The sequence below is a fragment of the Schistocerca nitens genome, chromosome 6, assembly GCF_023898315.1.
Source record: "Schistocerca nitens isolate TAMUIC-IGC-003100 chromosome 6, iqSchNite1.1, whole genome shotgun sequence".
Lineage (NCBI taxonomy): Eukaryota > Metazoa > Arthropoda > Insecta > Orthoptera > Acrididae > Schistocerca > Schistocerca nitens.
The window spans coordinates 249,879,324-249,898,484 of record NC_064619.1 but is presented as its reverse complement, the minus strand read 5'-3'; the positions used below and the strand labels follow the sequence as shown (position 1 = coordinate 249,898,484).

The 19,161-nt window shown below is 36.4% G+C and overlaps 1 protein-coding gene across 2 annotated transcripts in view; it reads right to left on the bottom strand.

Annotated features, from left to right (window-relative positions):
* The window catches only part of LOC126262216 (DNA topoisomerase I, mitochondrial), a 52,089-nt gene that overhangs the window by 18,311 nt on the left and 14,617 nt on the right, over window positions 1-19,161 (bottom strand). Inside the window, exons 6-12 of one of the 2 annotated variants that reach the window (XM_049958651.1) lie at window positions 13,794-14,164; window positions 8,927-8,962; window positions 5,579-5,716; window positions 4,440-4,546; window positions 3,008-3,123; window positions 2,672-2,916; window positions 2,318-2,569 (exon numbers count right to left, since the gene is read on the bottom strand). In XM_049958651.1, the coding sequence (XP_049814608.1) occupies window positions 2,318-2,569; window positions 2,672-2,916; window positions 3,008-3,123; window positions 4,440-4,546; window positions 5,579-5,716; window positions 8,927-8,962; window positions 13,794-14,164 (1,265 nt within the window). The remainder of the gene's footprint in view (window positions 1-2,317; window positions 2,570-2,671; window positions 2,917-3,007; window positions 3,124-4,439; window positions 4,547-5,578; window positions 5,717-8,926; window positions 8,963-13,793; window positions 14,165-19,161) is intronic. The other variant, XM_049958653.1, reaches the window with a different exon arrangement.

The following is a 19,161-nucleotide window of genomic DNA, read 5'->3' as shown; positions in this document are numbered from 1 at the left end:
AAGGTAAGTCATAAATTGCAATGATGAACAGAAAAGGACCAAGGACCGAGCCCTGAGGCACTCCAGTCTGAACTTCCTTCAGCGAGGAGATATATTTTTAATTGATACAAACTGTTTCCTGATTCGATTACATCTAAAGATGGTTAGTGAATGCCATAAAATTCCAGTTTTGCAAGTAGGATGTTAAATGGTACGCAGTTGAAGGCTTTGCTAAGATCACAAAGTACAACTGATACTAGATCCTAATTTTTGAATACAGTTAACATCTGGCTAACAGCTTCAGTGACAGCAGTAGTGGTATTTTTACCATGTTGATATGCAAACTGTCTGTTCGAGAGGAGATCACGCTTTTCAAAACAGTTATTTAGTTGGCTGTACATTAGATATTCAAAAACTTTAGAGAAAATTGTTACAATAGAAACTGGTCGATAGTTATGGAGCAGATGCTTATCTCCCTTTTTAAAGACTGGTATCACTTTAGCAGTTCTGATTGCATCTGGGGGAAACTCCAGATTCTAAACACATATTAAAAATGAAAGAAAGAGGTTGACAGATTTCATTACATAGTTAGAGAACCAATAACAGTCCATACTTTTGGAGATGGTGAACTTTGCCACAGCTTTTACAATATCCTCTGGGGTGACAACATTCCAGTGGAAAGTATACTTCCTATGAGGCACAGCACCAAGGTGGTCTAGTGCACAAGTGCCATTTTGCTTGATTTTGTTTTTCAGCTCACTCACTGAGGTTAGGAAGTAATTATTTACTTCTTATGGGACCAGCATTGCATCTTGTGTGCGGGTTTGTGAATTGTATTGGCTGATGATGTCCCATGCTGCTTTACTTTTGTTGGGAGCACTTTCAGTGTTACAATACACCCTACGTTCTCATCACCCAGCTGGCCTTAATTTATGTAAATGCTGTTGGTCTCAACATTCCTCTGAAGTACTATTCCCTTCCAGTTTTCTAGATCTTTTATTTTCTGACCTTTCTACCCCCCCCCCCCCTCCTCCTCCAGGGTCACATAATATATGCATGAGGTTTTGGCAGTAATTTCTGTTTTTGTATATTATACTATCTTTTAGGTTTTCAAATCTCATCCAGTGCAATACCCAAAAATCAGTCTTTCCTTATTGTCCTGTCCGGCAAGTCACCTCTGAATTAGGGTTGTAAATTTAAATTAATTTATATTTGTGTACTCCTGCCACCACTTGGTGAATAGATTTTTTATCTATCCAATTATAAGAAAAATAAACGCTACCCAACAATTCCAACTAAACAATTACAGAGCAAATGGGGGAAAAATTCAGTTTATAAATACTTTAGGATTAAAGGTGACCACTCACCAAAAAGCAAAAGTGGCACACACGCACGCACGCACGCACGCACGCACGCACACACACACACACACACACACACACACACACACACGGCTTGACTAACAGTGTCAATGTTATTTTGCAGCAGGTGCCCTGGTTGTGGTAGGGGTAGTGTTGGGTGGTATGGGGGAGGAGAGGTAGGAACAGGGACTGGGAATGGGTGGCACACTGAAGATGATGTGGGGATTGAATTGGAAGAGGGTTACGGAGCAAGGGCAAAGTGTTGGGTGAACGGTGCAGGGACAGTGGGTTATCTGAGACTGAGGCCAGGATGATTACAGGCGTTGAGGATTGATGCAAGGATAACTCCCATCTACGTAGCTCTGACAAGCTGGTGTTGGAGGGAAGAATCTGAAATCTCACAAGTTTTCTTTCCTTTGTGTGTGCCTACCAAAAAATTCAGTGCTGCTGCTTTTCAATGCATAGTCTCCTTTAATCCTATAGTATTTACATTCTACACGAACTTTCCTACAACATATTCAGTCTACCTCTGTTGGACACAATACTTATATTGTTTATACAGGTTGACTCTTACATAGAAGATTACAGCACTCAGCACTGGAACATAATGGCATGGATTCCTCATCGTAAGTAACTGAAACACCTCCATTTTAAAATTTATTTACATCACTTAAAATCGTTGTGAGGCACAATTACAGTTAAAAAGACATTGTATCACATCTTGTTTGGGTTGTAGGGCACCACCACCCCAAGGAAATTCCGTCAGTTGGTGAAACAAAAGGCGAAATCTAATGTAAAACGTGAACTACCTGTCTGAAAATTACCATGTTGGTTCGAAACCAGTAACAGCGCTGTTTAAATAAATAAATAGCATTGTAAATAGGGACTGGTTGCTGTAATCTTCTATGTAAGAGTCAACCTGTGTTTCGTACACAGCCACCAGCTCAAAATGTCAGTTTTTGACAAATAGCACTTACATTGTTGTCGTGTCTTACTTCCTTCCATTTGTGACCCTCTGGAGGCTTTGGCACAACAGCATCCTTACTGCAGTTAATAATTACATCTTCAGGCATTACTCTCCTTTTAAGCATACCCATTTTTGGATGCTCACCCCGTCCTCTGAAAAGCCCTGGAGGCTCAATTTTAAAATTTCCTATCTTTTCCTTATGTCCATCACATACACAGAAACCATAAATCTTTGTAATCTCTTCATTCTGTTCTTTAATTTTCTGCAGAAGAAGGACATGGTTTGATTAAAACAGAAAAAATGTGTAATAATTTGAACTGTAAACCTTCTAAGATCACCTCAAATATTATGTGAAACAACTTACCTTTTTCTCTTCCTTGCTCATATTTTTTCTTTCCTCAGATTTTGCAACAAAATAAGCATGCATGTGCTTAAAATTGCATTTTGATAAATCTGTTATCTTCGCCCGTTCCTTTTCTGTCATTACCTTACGCCAGTCTTTGAAAAAGTTCTTGTTGAATACTTCTTTGGTAGTATAGTCATGGTCTAACATACGAGCATAGAATGTAGCAACCTCTTCTGCTTCCTCAGAGAGCGCCATTTCTTCACCTGTACCAGAAAGAAAAAACTACTAAGTACCAAATAAGGACAAGATTTAAAGACCAGGCAAATGAAACCAAAAAGCTGTGATATCACGTACCATCATAGTAAAACTTAACATCAGGTGGCAACCTTTCATATGGTGGCGCAAATACAGGTCCTTTGTGTTCCAGAAATGTCCACTTCCTGCCATCCGTATGCTTTTCCTCTTCCCACCTAACAAACAATAGCTGGCTTTATGGTTACTGTTGACATGACATCTTAAGTTTACTTTAAAACATATGTTTGTAGAAGATAATGCATGTTGCAAAAAATCTTCACAACAAAAATCACTCCAAAGATGAAAAAAACAGGAACTCATTGTTGATATGGATCTCATGTGACTTGCTGCATCTCCATCAATAACAAATTAAATAAGAACTAGTTTGAATATTAAATTCAGTATAGTAGTGCCATTCATTCAGACCTTTAAAATTCTTTATTATAAAATATGTACTTAAAGAATCTTCCAAATTTCCTTTATGCGGCAGAAATGATTATGACATGGAAATGTTCAAGTACCACACAACAGCATGTGCACTTTTAAATTATGTTAACACTGTGACAGCAGAAATAACATTAAAAGACAAGTATGCAATCATCAAAAGCTTTCTCTACACAGTTCAAATATTTCCACACTAATTCATCTATAAACTTTATATCAGCCTTTTCCTTAAATTAAAAATGTAATATACCATTCTTTCCCTTTGAGATTTGAAATTTAGATTTTAAAAAACATTGCCCAACAAATGATTTCCACTAATTTAATGAATCAGCCAACTACCCATTAAACAGCAAAAAAGCTGAGCTTGTAATAACACAAATCAGCATCATAATATAAGTGTCACAACTGGGAGGAAGAGGGTGGAAAGTTACCGCTTGCTGTTTCATTAATCAACAATAACACAATCTAAGCCCCAACATGTTAATTCTTACTCACTTCATTGAATGCTTTGAAAACTAGTCACCACCAGTAACAGAAACATACCACTAACTTCTTAAAGTTAGAATAAACATGAATGCTTTGAAAACTAGTCACCACCAGTAACAGAAACATACCACAAACTTCTTAAAGTTAGAATAAACAGGAAGGCTACAGTTTCCTTCACACTCTGATATAGAAGAAATAACAAAAAAATATAGAACACAAGACAGTACTGGATTCAGTTTAACATACACAGGTGGTACAGAAATTGCTGCTGTCACATGTGTGTATGTCCTCACTACAAGACAAGATATCTTGTGTCTTTTAGAATGTAAACCAATCAAATTTCTTAAAACTTTTGCAGAAAAATTGCAAAATACCATTTTGCAAACAAGAAAAACAGTTCTTCTCATTGTATACAATGAACACACAGTTGAAAACTAGAAGTGATGTGGAATCCATGCTTCTTGGCAGCCATATTAGTAACACTTGACTGCACTGCCATCTGGTGGCAAAATTTTCTGAAGATAAAACAGTACTGCCAACTACTGAGCAACATGTCACATACCATTTCCAGACCTCTTGTTGCTCTTCCTCCTTTTTCTTTTTTCTTGGTGACTCAGGAAGCTTGTCTTCTGTTTTAACTTTCGGTTCTTTCACCTTTTTCTTTTTCTTCTGTTCAGGGAATAAAAAATGATGTAGAATTTTAATTCTCACACACATAATAAACCATATAACACAAATACACAATCACATAGGACAACACATAAAGATACCAAATGTTACAGGATGCAGCCATTTCCTTAAGGTAAGTTGCAGGGTAGAGGTTAAAAAGTAATTGACAGGAAGACCACCCACTTAATAACTAGTGTTAAGTGGCATACAGGCAGAAACTACTTAAGACTAATTAACTAATTCATCTTTGGGCACAATAAGTAAGTGAATGAATTTGCTAAGTACATTTACATGGGGGTCCCAAATCCAGTTTTCTGTGAAGCGATTTCCCAAAACTGCTTCTTGTTGGTCATGCAAACATTCCACTACAGATTTTGGAATTGCAGGTCTGGCTAATGGGTTTAAGTGCCCATAATTTATATTTCCCTTATGTAAACTATCTAATGTAAAAAACATCTTTCAGGTAAATCCCAGACTGGAGGTCATGGAAAATGTTAACCACTCAAAGTATTATCTTTGTTTGTGCCCATTACCTTATAGAAAATTTAATTTGTCTTAAGGTCTACAAAGTAATATCTTAAAAAAAACTTTGAAGAGCTTGAAGAGCTCATCTATAAAGCCATTGTAGTGACCTGAGCTGATGCTGTGTCACTACATTCATCTTGATACTCTGTTCAGAATTGCATCACTGCAAATTGTGTCATCGTAACTAACACTCTTTTAAGTGTTACTTTTGTGAATTGATGCTTAACAGTGATGCCCACACCAATTGCAGATAGAAAATAATTCATTGTTTTAGACCTTTTCACAAAAAACTAAAATTACTTTGTAACAAAAAGCAGTCCAATGGTGAACTTACACAATAAATTGCAACACATTACCCGCATATTGTCACCTTTAAAATGAGAGAGAGAGAGATAGATAGAGAGAGAGAGAGAGAGAGAGAGAGAGAGAGAGAGAGAGAGATTCTTCCTTCTTTCTGTATTTCACGGCTGCATCCACAAAAAACAAATTTTTTTAAAATAAACTTACTGGTTTGAAGTCTTCCTCCTCTTCACTTTCAGCTTCTCGTTTCTTTTTTTCTTTTTTAACCTTTTTGCGAGCTGAAAGTGGCATATCATCTTCAGAGTCCTCAACCTTACGCTTTATAGCTGGAGAAGCGCGTGAAGCCTGAATAATGACAAACAACTTACTTGTAAAACCAATATATCAGAATGATTCGTGTAATCTCTCCTCAAAAAGCTATTTGCACGTTTAACATCACCTCATGCAACATATGCAAACACGAACTAGTTAAGTGTTACTTCATAATGACACACAAAGCAACAAATTAGTTTTGATGACAAAATACTTTCATTCTTCAAAAGCACAAACAAAAACAGTAAAGTTAAAAAACCAAAATGAACACTGAGAATACACTAACTTTCTATTGTATTTAAACAGGACCCTCCAGATGTTTAGAAAGGTTGAATGTTTAAAGTTTTTAAGTTTACAAAATACACAAAATGTTGATGAAAGGAAAGCTATAAAATTAAAAAAAGAAGCTGGAATGAATGGTTGTTTTGATGTTTGTAAGACGACTTCAGTAAATAATGATACAAATGGAAATGAATTTCAATTTCATCTGTTATGGCACAAATCTTATGTACTGTTCCTTCTGGTCCCATTTGTATACTACCATCTTTGTCTATACAGCTCACGCACTGAACCATTCACATCTTCAAATTTTGTTGTATTCAATGCTGTTATTTAACACAGTTCACAGGTTGTTTCTGTGCCATTAAACAGACAATATACTTTCATAGATCATTTCAGATTTGTTTTCATTAGTAAGTTCAAGCTAAGTACACACGTATATTTTTAGTGCCTAAGTGCTTTTATATAAATGTTAATAATTTTATAATTGTAATGAATTGTCAATGCTTTACAGCTGTCACTCAAACTGTGAAACAGCCTTCAAACAACCAGGAAAAAACCATTCACTATATATACTCACAATTAATGTCACTACTATGACGTCACTCATCCTACTTGCTCACTGGAGTTGCAAGTTATAGTTTCAAACCTTGTTCAGGCAAGCCAAATCAATGTGTATGATACCTGTTTTTTATTTTAATGCCTTAAATAGACCCCAATATTATTTTTTTTAAGACTGGGTATCCTTTTTCTTGTAAACGATCTGCCCAAAATTTAATTAATTCACTTCTGACTTTATTCCTGAAACTGAGCTGAGCTATTAATTGTTTATGAAGCACTTTTTCTTGATTTTTCTCTCTATGATCTTCAAACAGTTTCTTTTGGAATTGCAAAAAAATGAAACATAAATCTGTTGCCTGGAAATGACTTTTTAGCATGTTCCATTGTTGGTATTTTGCACTTCAAAACTGCATTCAGAGAGAGATTTTGAATTTGTGTCACTACTCCATGTTCATAAGACCTACACACAGGTTTCCATAAGCAATTACAATGAGTGTCAGACATATTTCCTCATTGTCTGGTGGGTCGCAGGCCAGATGAGAATGAGATAGCTCACACTGCCACGAAAAGAATATATCAACTGTAGCTAGCACGCCACATTACGATATTAACTGGCTGGTGGAAGCAACATGGTAGATTGCCTGTGCCACTTTGGAAACTCAACTACCAGGTAAAGGAGCCCAAATGGAAGTCACCCATGGAAAAAAACAAATGTATGTTCACTGTACAATCACCATGGAGTAAAAACGAAAACTCTTTCTCATAAGTATACTTGATATGAAGACAAAAAAACTGAACTAAAATAATCCAAGAAATTGAGGAAAAAGCATAATAGTTTAAAAATGAGCTTTGATTCATTAAAACAGGAGGGTCATCAGAGAAACTCTCTTTCTGAAAGTGTTGGTAAAATAAAGGAAAGCTGTATGAAATTAAATTAGCATTTGTGAACACAGCGAAATTAAGTTTCCAACAAAACAGTACATAGATGTTCAAATACAGGCTGGGATACTGAATGGTAGAATACAATAACAAAGGCAGAAAGTTGTGCACATAAATTAGAGCAATGTTTATCACAGTGGCTGAGCATGCAAGACTTTGTCATGAAAAATGTAATTTGAAACATCTGCACAAGCAAGACATTTTGCCACAATTGGCCTAGTCTTTGGTAGTAATGCATTAACAAACCATAAGGTTTAGAGTAATATTTATTAACAATAAACAAAATCTGTGTACACGTGTTAACTGTTCTTCACTTTTATTTTCCCTGATAATCATTAAATATTCATAGTCTCACGTTAAATGATTATTCTGTAAGTGCTGCAGAACTCCTTGAACGAACAGGTACTTAAGGCCATATAACTACATACCTGCATACTACTCCATCCAGTGTAATGTCTCTAGTGCTAAAAAACTCTGAAGAGACCCTGTTTATCACTCCTTTAACTCTTACTACAGAATTAAGTCCACCCCCCCCCCCCCATTCCTCTCAAGAATGAAAGCTCAAAAGTTTATCTCCTGCGCCTTAGTTTACTACACGTTACTCAATGAGTCCCAAACTTTTTCCACGGACATTTTACATATTTTTATTCCTGCCAATCATTTTTGCAAGGTGTGCCAACAGTATGTGGCTGACATGCAATTAGAAAGACACAGAAAGAAAGAAAGAGAGAAAGAGAGGGAGGGGGGGAGTACATAAATTTGCTTGAACTATCTCTACAAAACAGAACGCGTACCATGACATGCCATTACACTGACTGTAGCCAAACTGTTGTACTGTTTGATATCGCTATTTCAGCAATATGATTTTATATTAGCATGTTTGAGTACAGAGATCTCACAATGGTGATCATTGACAGAAACCAGTCACTTTTCACTGTAATTTTGAAATACTTGGTTGCTATCATCCTCAACAGTGACAGTGGTCATCCTGCAGAGTCAGAATGTCACATTTTACCAAAGGTTTTAGCATGTTCATGCGTACCAACAAGGCAAATATGCACAAGTGCATGTAAGCATGCACATATGCAGATGGTATACAGGCTGCATCTTTAATAAAATACAGTTTTACAGTACAGTATTACACTAAAAAAGATCACTTTGCACAAAGTAATACTCCAATCGCTCTGCTTCACAATGCAATAGTCATACCGAGCATACACAACACAGGTTAATTACAATTTATTCCACCCCACAGTGAATAAAATGAAGTAAATGGGAAAAAAATATACCTGTACATTACACAAATGAAAGGAATCACAAAACTCTCTGCAAACAATACATGCAAACTAAACAATCACTTTCTTAAATGGAAATAAAGAGATGGATGCTGAACAAAACTATGGGGAAGTATCTAGTATTACAAACACACACAACGCACATACAAAACAACTATGAATGACATACCATCCCTGAAAGTGGAGTCTTTCCAGCACGAGCCCACTGAAACGGGTAAATGGTTGCTCATAAGTTTTTACATGAAAACTGCTCTAAAACTTATCAATATATTTCCATCTGTAGTTTCTAGAAGGCCATAGCAGATCACTGTCCACAAATGTACAAATAATGTGAAGTTAAATAAATTCTACCCTTTAATATATAGAGGATAAAAAAATGTACGACACAAACACCAACTCTAAAGACAACTTCCATATGTTTTTAATTAGACAATGCAAAATACCATAAAACAGTATCTCAAAAAAAGATAATTTTCAAAGTCCATAACTGTATCAACAAACCTATGTGTCACCCTGAATTCAGTGCCAAGCTGGAAGGCAAATTGTTACTAAATCTGTGTTATGACTCTTGTAAATGACTTGGCTTAAGTGCGAAAGAACTTTTACACAAGATGTTTATCACACTAACCATATACAGAACATAAGCAGTTCACATAACTTCTTGGTAATTCATACTGTTGTGCCTGTGGCTACTCCATTTCTCGTAGAACTAGAATGACGTGTGGGGCTTGCGTTATTTAACAGTTGTCAGATCACTGGTTAACATTAAGATAATTTTTGGGTGGTATATGTATTTTAGTGGTCTAACCTTTAGTATCATTGCAGGTATGTTCAACTAGTTTATTTACAAATGCTGCTGAGCTCCCCAGCACACCAAATATCTTGGTAGAAAGGAAGAGAGAGATTACAAAATTCCTTGTCAAGGATATTAAACCGAATTTAAACAAACAATAATTAAAAATCTACATACAAATTGGTAAACAACTACAACAACAACTACAACAACAACAACAACCACAACCATAACTGCCAGCAAATACTAATGGCTGCCTCAGCTCTCTGCTTTTTTGACGATGCTGTTTACATTAGATGTAACAAAGTGAAAAAATGTTACCCTACAAATGACATTCTATTTGACCACCACAGTAACTGGATTGTGGCATATTTTCAATTGTGATTAAAAAGAAAAATCTGCTGTTCAGCCACCTTTGAATAATCTACTTTGAGATTACTTCAGCAGATCTACAAATCAACACTACTTCACTGTTCACATGTTGACAAACACACTCATATTCATTTAAAATGAATTTGTATTTTCTTTCGACAACATAAATGATGAAATCCACAAACAGGATACAAGAACTATTTGCCTAGTATTGCAGATAGGGATTTTTCAGGAAATCAAACAATGGAAAAATCTTTGATAAAATAACAACAATATAAACAGTATAGATGTCTGTTAACAACATACAGGTGTTGAGTGACAGACAGTGACATTGAAAAAAGACCACTAGATATCATCCAGCAATCTTAAGTCCTTCATCACATGTAGACAGACAGACAGGCAGGCAGACAGACAGACAGACAGACAGACAGACAGATACACAAATTCACAACTAGCATACACGAGGCCACTGCCATCTTCGGACCCTAATGTGGTAGCCCCTGGACATGACAATGATCATTTTTGTATGAGCTGTGAATGTATATTTGTGTTTTATTCTGCCTACGTCTGATGAAGAACTTAAGTCTGATAGCTTAGTAATATCAGACATTTCCTTTTTCAACATGCCTACCTGTTACTCAACACTTCCTCTGAAGTGGTGAGGAGATATAGATATCTTTTTCAAATTTTTGAGAAACCAGGAAATATTACTTGATAACTGAGGATGCATCACAAAGTTAAAACTGAAAAGAGCTTTACAGACATTGATGATTAAAGAATTTGGCTGTACATTTTTACGAAGAGAATTGCTTTTATAGCACCTCAGACAAACAAAATTGACAGTACTGTACAAGCTAAATGATATAGAGAAGGCTGTATGATATCAACAGGAAACTGTATACAAAAACAATGGAAATGTGTGCAAAAAAGTTAATATTGTAATGAACCAAGAACTTTGACTGGGCAGGACAAACTGGATAAAGCTTAAGCTTGCTGCAGTGATTAATTGGTAGATATTATTATGATGAATAGAGAGTAGTAGACTTCTGCAGCAACATTTGGCAATTTCTCAATATTGCTTTTTTATCATATAATAAAACTATGTCGTGTAATGAGAACAAATTTTCATATGCATCACTGCATATTAGCATAAGAAAGAATTATGGAATCTAATTAAAAAACTAGTTTTTCTGGTGAAAAAGCAATGAGCACAAGAGGAAAAAAAGGATAGTGCGCTAAAACATTAATGCAAATGGGAAAGCATAAAGTTGGGTTTCAGCATATTTATATTTGTGTTGTACATTTACCTCATTGTAGACAGAGAATTTAGAAATCGGATGTTTAGCAGTGCCGAGAACTTCAAAATTATAATGCTCATAGGGAGCAATAATTCAAGTGAAATGTATATACATGACATGAAACAACTAATCCATTCCAATACACTACACTCATGACTTGACTTGGTACTTTTCATGAATGTTGCTGGGAGCAGAGGTATCGACAGAAGTCGTAATGTGCTGACTCATTTTCACTCAATGCTAACTTATGTTAGCAGACAGTACCCTTTGCAGTAACATTTTATAGTAGTGTCTCCAGTAGCGACTGCTGTGTAAGAGCACATGAACACCTTAACTTTTGATACTTGTAGATTTATTGGTTATTTTTCTTTGGATGGTGTTAAACATAATGCAGGTGCGGTAATCTGAAATGCATAGCACTAAATCTATCACAATGTGCTACATATTGCTCCTCTAGACCTGGTGAAACTTGGCATCAGGGTCTCAAGCACACCTTCATTTGTGCATGTTTTAATGAAGTTCTGCACATGTCCAAATACATACAGATTTGATAAACAATGTGCATGGTTCATTGCTAACTCTTACCACTCAACTAAAAGTTTATGTCAATACCACCTGGTCGTAGCACATCGCAGCAGACTTTAGTCTACATTCGCTTGGCAGATACAGTTAGGCGGTAGCACACTCCACAGGTACGCAAATTCACTCACTATATAGTAAAATTACATCAGACATCAGTATACGTTATAATTATACTGACAGAAAAACCTATTTTGTCAGATTCTAAATGAGAGATAGCACAGTAAGTTCTGGACTTTATCACAGAGTAATTCATTTGAGGCACTGAGCATTTATTCATGCTTCTGACATGTGCTGATCTTATGGTGGGTCAGATTTATCTGTACTGCAGTTATTGTAGGTCCACATTGTACATATATCTGAACATCCATGAAAAGCTGCCTCACCAGTTTCTCTGATATTCACTTAAATGTGGAGTGTCAAAGATGATGTGCTTTTGGCACTTATGGCTCTCAGTGCCTCATTTGTATCCTAGTCACGTGACCTTGTTGGCAGATAGCACTACTAGAATTTAATCATTTCCACAAAAAAAGTTTGTGTTTGGAGTTGGTTGTCTACTTTGCAGAGCAATGAAAGCTTAAACATTATTTCCATTATTTTGTTCTTGGTATAAGAGTACTCAATTATGTACAAAACAACAAAATTCCACAAAACAATTCTTCCTTTTTTCAGGCATGTTATGCATATTGTTATTATAATTGTTGTTGTTGTTATTATTATTATTATTATTATTATTATTATTATTATTGACAGTGGCCAAAATTGTATAAGTATGTCGATAAGCATAACTGTTAAACATCTGCTACTATTAATTTTTCACTCTCTTATTTATTTGATTTAAAAAATTTGTGAACAACCAGAACATATATCTACAAGGTGCCACGGAGTATCTCTTTTTTATGCAGCAAAAATGTTCAATTTTGACTACATAAAATACTTTAAATGACTGTTACCTCTGCTTCCATAGAAGCACTGATGAATTTTTGTTTTAAATGCTGCCTTCCTTGCAAGAGTAAGTGTTTGTGGGAGGCAGGGATTACTTTCAGCAACAGTGACATGCCCAGTTATGTTGTGCTTACAGTAAAATCCAATAAACAGAGAAGATTGCTTCATACCTTTGGGCTTGAACCACTAGCATGCTATTTATAGCTATAGATAAGGTAAGGTATTAGCATACAAGAATGTGTTCATAAATAATGTGTAACTGATATGAGGAACAAAACTAAAAACACAATGCAATACATAATTTGGAAGTTTTTGATACCAATGAAGATGAACCAAAACTAAGTTGTCAGTATGAATTTTCTACCAAAATGAGCATACCATCTCGCAATTATTTCAGAATAAAATATAAAAGCGCAATGTTTTGGTAGAATGGTAGTATCATAAGAAAGAGATGGGGTATTAAGAAAATAATACAAAAATATTGACACACATGGTTAAGAATGGGGGCCCAAATGAAGGAGTCCAGCAATAATAGTGAAAAACAGATTCGTCAAATATTAGCTGCCAAATAGTATAAAGAAGTCCATTCTCAGCGTCCCTGGAACAACAGATTTCCCTTAAATGAATGAAATTTTTAAAACTGTTTGCATCCATTTCAACCACATGGCAGAATTTTTTCGTAGTAAATCTACCCTCAGCCCAATTGGTTTGAACCCAATGGTGGTTTACTAGGAACAGACCTACTGGACTAATTCTTACTTAACACCCTATATTTTCTAGAATAAAAGTTATCAATACAGAAGAACAATCCACTGGTATGTACAAAAATAACAGAAAAATAGCAAGAAAAACTAATATTTTTCACACCTTCAAGCAACTACTGCAAAAAAGTTATTCATTTCAGTGGCAGAGATTGGTTTGATAAAAAATGTTTCACAACTGTTTTAAGCCAAATGTTTATGCTTTTGGGCACACATTCTTGGGGAGTATGGAAACGGTAAAAATAACAGATAAATTCAAAGAATGTTGCCTGTAACAAAGCGCCTTACCAGTGGCACATCATCCTCTGTATCTTCTTCACTTTTCACGGAGTAATAGCTATTATCCTCAATTTTAATATTATCTAATTCTGTCTTGATATAAGTGTTGCTATGGTCCATATTACTCATTGAAGTCTCTTCAAGCAGGCTGTTTTCATTAGTAATACCATCACCATCACCACCACTAGCTTCACCATCTTCAAATTCGGGTTCCTCTTTAAAATCTTCAACAGGCTGATATTCTGGGACCGATTGATAGCCATCAGTCATTTCAGCTGACTCTTCAGGAACCTCATCCTTAATTTTTACCTCAATTTGTTGTTCTATCCTTTCAACTTTTTCTTTCTTTTCTTTGTGGTGCTCACCTTCCTTACTTTTAACTGCAAGAAACAATAATAAGAGTACTTAAAAACATCATTTTGTCTTGTTCGTCTTGTTCACATGGTTAAATTTGGAGATAAAAATTCAAAATGAAAGATCAAAAATCTAGTTCACTGGAAAACTGAATATCATGAAATTTTTAACAGTAAAAAGCATTTCATCAATTACGAAAACCTCAAAATAAAGGAGCCTCCTATATAAAGATAAAGAAAGAATATATTTAATGTAAGAGTAAACGGAATGGGTTTCCACTGCTCAAATACATAGGATTCAAATAATGACAAACTTCAACATAATTAATTATATTTTGGCACTGATCACTAAAACCTACTGAACAGAGTCTCTGTCTATTCTTCCTCGAGTGCAGTAAACTGTGAGAAAAAAAGAGCGTATGACCTTTCATGACAAAAAATTTTAACCACTGCCCACTTTTATTGCTTTTTTCACATCTCTCTCTTCATCACAATATGCCCAGTGCTCCATTATGAATTACACCACTTATTCTGTAATTCACTTGCAACACCTTTATGATCAACCAATGGAAAATTGAGAGTGCAATAATGAAAATGTTCACTTTTCACTGTTAAAGGCATAACTGAACATGTGAGCTTTTGGCCACAAGGCCTTCTTCTAAAGTACACACACACACACACACACACACCCCACACACACACACACACACCCCACACACACACAAACCACTGTCTCTGGCCACAGACACATTGCGCTATCTCAACTGAAGAAAGAGAGGTGCTGTGGGAGGAGGAGATGGGGAGATCTGCCAAGACATATTCAACGAGCCATCTACAATGAGATGACAAAAGTCATGGGATGGCAATATACTCATACACAGATGGTGCTAGCATCGTGCACACAAGGGGTAAAAGGGCAATGCATTGGCGGAGCTGTCATTTGTGATTCATGTGAAAAGGTTTCCGATTATGGGCACACGACAGGAATTAACAGACTCTGAATGCAGAGTAGTAGTTGGAGCTAGACACATGGGACATTCAGTTTTAGAAAGCAGGGAATTCAATATTCCAAGAGAGTGCTGAGAATACTAAATTTCAGGCATCACCTCTCACCATGTAAAACACAATGGTCAACAACTGAGAGCAGCAGTGTTTGAGTAGAGTGAGCAGTGCTAACAAAGAAGCAACACAGTGTGAAATACCCACAGAGATCAGTGTGGGATGATGAACATATCCATTAGGACAAGGTGGTGAAATCTAGCATTAATGGGCTATGGCAGCAGTCAACTGATGTGCATGCTTTTGCCAATAGCACGACATTGTTTGCAGCGCCCCTCCAGGCTCATGACCGTATCATCTGGACCCTAGACAACTGGAAAACCATGACCTAGTCAGATGAGTCCAGATTTCTGTTGGTAAGAGCTGACTGAAGGGTTCGAGTGTGGCACAGACCCCACAAAGCCACGAATCCATGCTGTCAACTAGGCAATGGGCAAACCGGTAGTGGCTCCATTATGATGTGGGCTGTGTTTACGTGGAATGGACTGGGTCCACTGATCCAACTGAACTGATCACTGACTGGAAAAGGTTATGTTCAGCTACAAGGAGACCATTTGCAGCCATTCACGGACTTCATGTTCCCAAACAACGAAGGCATTTTTATGGATGACAATGCTCCATGTCACTGGGCCACAATCTTTCACGAATGGTTTGAAGAACTGGACAATTCGACCAAATGAATTGGTCACCCTGATATCAGTCATGAAACTCGTTGAAAATTTAAGGGACATAATTGAGATGTCAGTTTGTGCACAAAATTCTGCACCGGCAACACTTTCACAATTATAGATGGCTATAGAGGCAGCATGGCTCAATATTTCTGCAGAAGACTTCGAACAACTTGTTGAATCCATGCCAAACCGAGTTGCTGCACTATACTGGGCAAAAGGATGTCTGACATATTAGGATCCATCCCACGACTTTCGTCACCTCAGGGAAAACCTGATTACAATGGCCATCTGTATTGGAACAAGCACACTCCTATAAATAGTAGTGACCGGATAGTGATCATTTCGCACTTCATTTGACAGTCAACCTATTAACAGGGGCTAGAAAATTTCCCTTTTTGCGATAAATACAACATAGATGTGAATTCTGCCTCAAAATATGGAAATGCAAAATTATCTAATATACATTATTTTAGAATGAATTGTATCCAAATGAACTATTTTACCAGATATAGTTTGATATAGCTTTATTTTCTGCACATAAAATATAAAGAATGCAACCAATTTTCAGTTACTGGTATCGTACATCTGGCAAAACCCAATTTGGAAATATAATGTGCATAAGAACCTGCTTGCAAAATAAAAAAATGCACAAACACAATGATTATCAATGTGCTTGATGATCTGATGCCACGGCAGCTGTGGATGATTGAAAGGTTTATTTAAGATATATGCGGTAATGCTATTAGACAACAAACAAAACAAAAGATGCACACAAATACTCTTTATTGCTTTTCAAAATAGTCGCCACCCGCTACAACATGCTTCTCGACAATGTTCGTGCAGCTTCTGGAAACTATCAGCAAAGGCCTCCTGTGGAATCGATCGCAGAATGGTTGTCACACGATCTTTGATGGCATTCATGTTCGCACAACATTCGTCTTTCATGGCTGCCTTCAAGCGGGGAAACAGGAAGAAGTCCGCAGAAGGCAGATCAGGGGAGTATGGAGGGTGTTCGAGAACAGTCACCATCTTCTGCATCAGGAATTGGCACACATGAATCGCACAGTGTACAGGGGCATTGTCATGAAGCAACATTCAGTTTCTAGTTCTGTGCAACTCCAGCCGAACCTGCCGGAAACGCTGTAGTGATAAAGTTCAAAACACACACAAAATGCAGCGTTAATGGTTTGACCTTCAGGAACAAATTCCTTGTGGATGATGCCGTTGTTGTTAAAGAAGGCGATCAACAGTGTTTTACCACAAAATGGTGGTATTTGTGTTTACTCCATCTCCAAGGGAAAACAAATGTGCTCCATCAAACGAAAACAGGGCACAGAGTAACATCACTACTATGTGTCTTAAGTCCAAGAAGCATGCCATTTGTGTTTTCTTTTGGTCATGCTGACGTGAATTTATGAGGTAATAGTGAGTTATGTAGTGCAACTTAATATACCAACACAAAGAGCCCAAAACTTACACCACAAAAACAACTTTAATGGCATCAACAACCGAACTCACAAAATTCCTTATGAATGACATATCAGTATCATATAACACAGAAAACACAAAAACACTGGAGACCCAGTGCCCAGAGACAGTGGCCGTGCGTGTGTGTGTGTGTGTGTGTGTGTGTGTGTGTGTTTGTTTGTTTGTTTTCAGTTTTGGAAGAATGACTTTTTTTGCCCCAAAGCTTAAATGATTAGTAGTGTTTTTCATTGTACCTGTCTGGGGCCCAACACCTTCTCTACATGGTTAGTAGCAATCTACCCTTTTCATATTATTGTTATTCCATGCTGGACTTTCCATTGTCAAGTCATATGAATGTGATACTTTCATGACAGTAAATTAAAAAAACATACTATTCAATAGATAATTACAATTATTTGTGATGTTAAACATAGTCATAATGTTAAACACGCGCAAGATATATACTTTGCCCCACTTTCTCTGTGCAGTGCACTGATAAGACAATCTGAATACTGAAGATAAAAGTCCTTCTGCACTGGAAGAGGAGGGAAAAACTAATTCTTCAACATTCAAAAACTTTGAGCCATCCTCCCAAAATGATTCCATGAAATGAGGAGTAGGAAACATCCTTCTGCCAAAAATTTATTGTTTGAGAAGGCACCTGAAAAGACGCTGTAGGTTGAGGTTGACGACCTGGCACGTAATACTTGTGACCTGATCAGTTCAAAAAAGTCACATTTAACTGAAGGGAATGTGTCTGTGAAATGCCACATGAAGAATACTTTGGTATTACTGACACAGGCATATGAATCAAGTAACATTTCCCGTTTTGATGAAATTAGGGCATTTCATAACTTCAATCCCCCATAAATGTACTCTTTTCAAGGACAGAAACTATGTAATGGAACAGAGAGCAAGAAAAACATTACATATGAGTGTTGTGCGACAATACTGATGAAAATGAAAAGCTGTTTCCATTAAAGACTGTAACCAGGAATTTTAGAAACATTAAAACTCTGTCACAGAGTTAAACAGCAATGCCTGGATTATCGTAGACGTTTTTGGAATATTAGGATAATTCCATGTCAACTAACCTACGCTTCCCTCCTCAACCATCATGAATTTTGTTGAACGTTTACACATGTCCTCATGAATATTAGTGAAGTTTAATGTTCGTCAAACCAATTCTGGCTGAGTAACAGCCACTTTTTTGACTCCACGTGTGAATTCACGCAGAGCGAGCGTGAATTTCTGGCAAATTTGAGTTGTCATCTCTCAAGCAATATTTTGTCGAAAGAAACTAAACATCTTGAAAAACTTTATGCATTTTGTTACAAATAATAATGAAATGAATTTTACAAGCCATATTCAGACAGAAAATCGAAGGTATGATGAATGTGAAACTTGGTATCTCGTAACCTAACAATGTAAGGTTCTCAAATATACAGTTTCATTTACATATCATTTTTCCAATGCTGAATAAATTAAGTGAAAAGTTGAAGATTTTGTAAGGAGGTCAGAATGTAAGGTTTTGGACCTGATTTTGCAAAAAACTGTGTTCTATAAAACTTATTTCATTATCCAATGTGGGCTATCAATGCTAGATAATTTGAATCAAAGTTGGGCGTAGGAAATGTGATGCGAAAAAAATGTAAACTCCGGATTCTTATATCTCAGAGTACACACATGTTGAACATGAAAATTAATACACAATAGAACACTAGCACAAATATGTGGAATACAACATTTCATTCATCTACTACTTTCCAATGGTCTACAAATTCGCCAAAAAGATGACGACTTCTGTGAAATGGTGAAAATAGGACT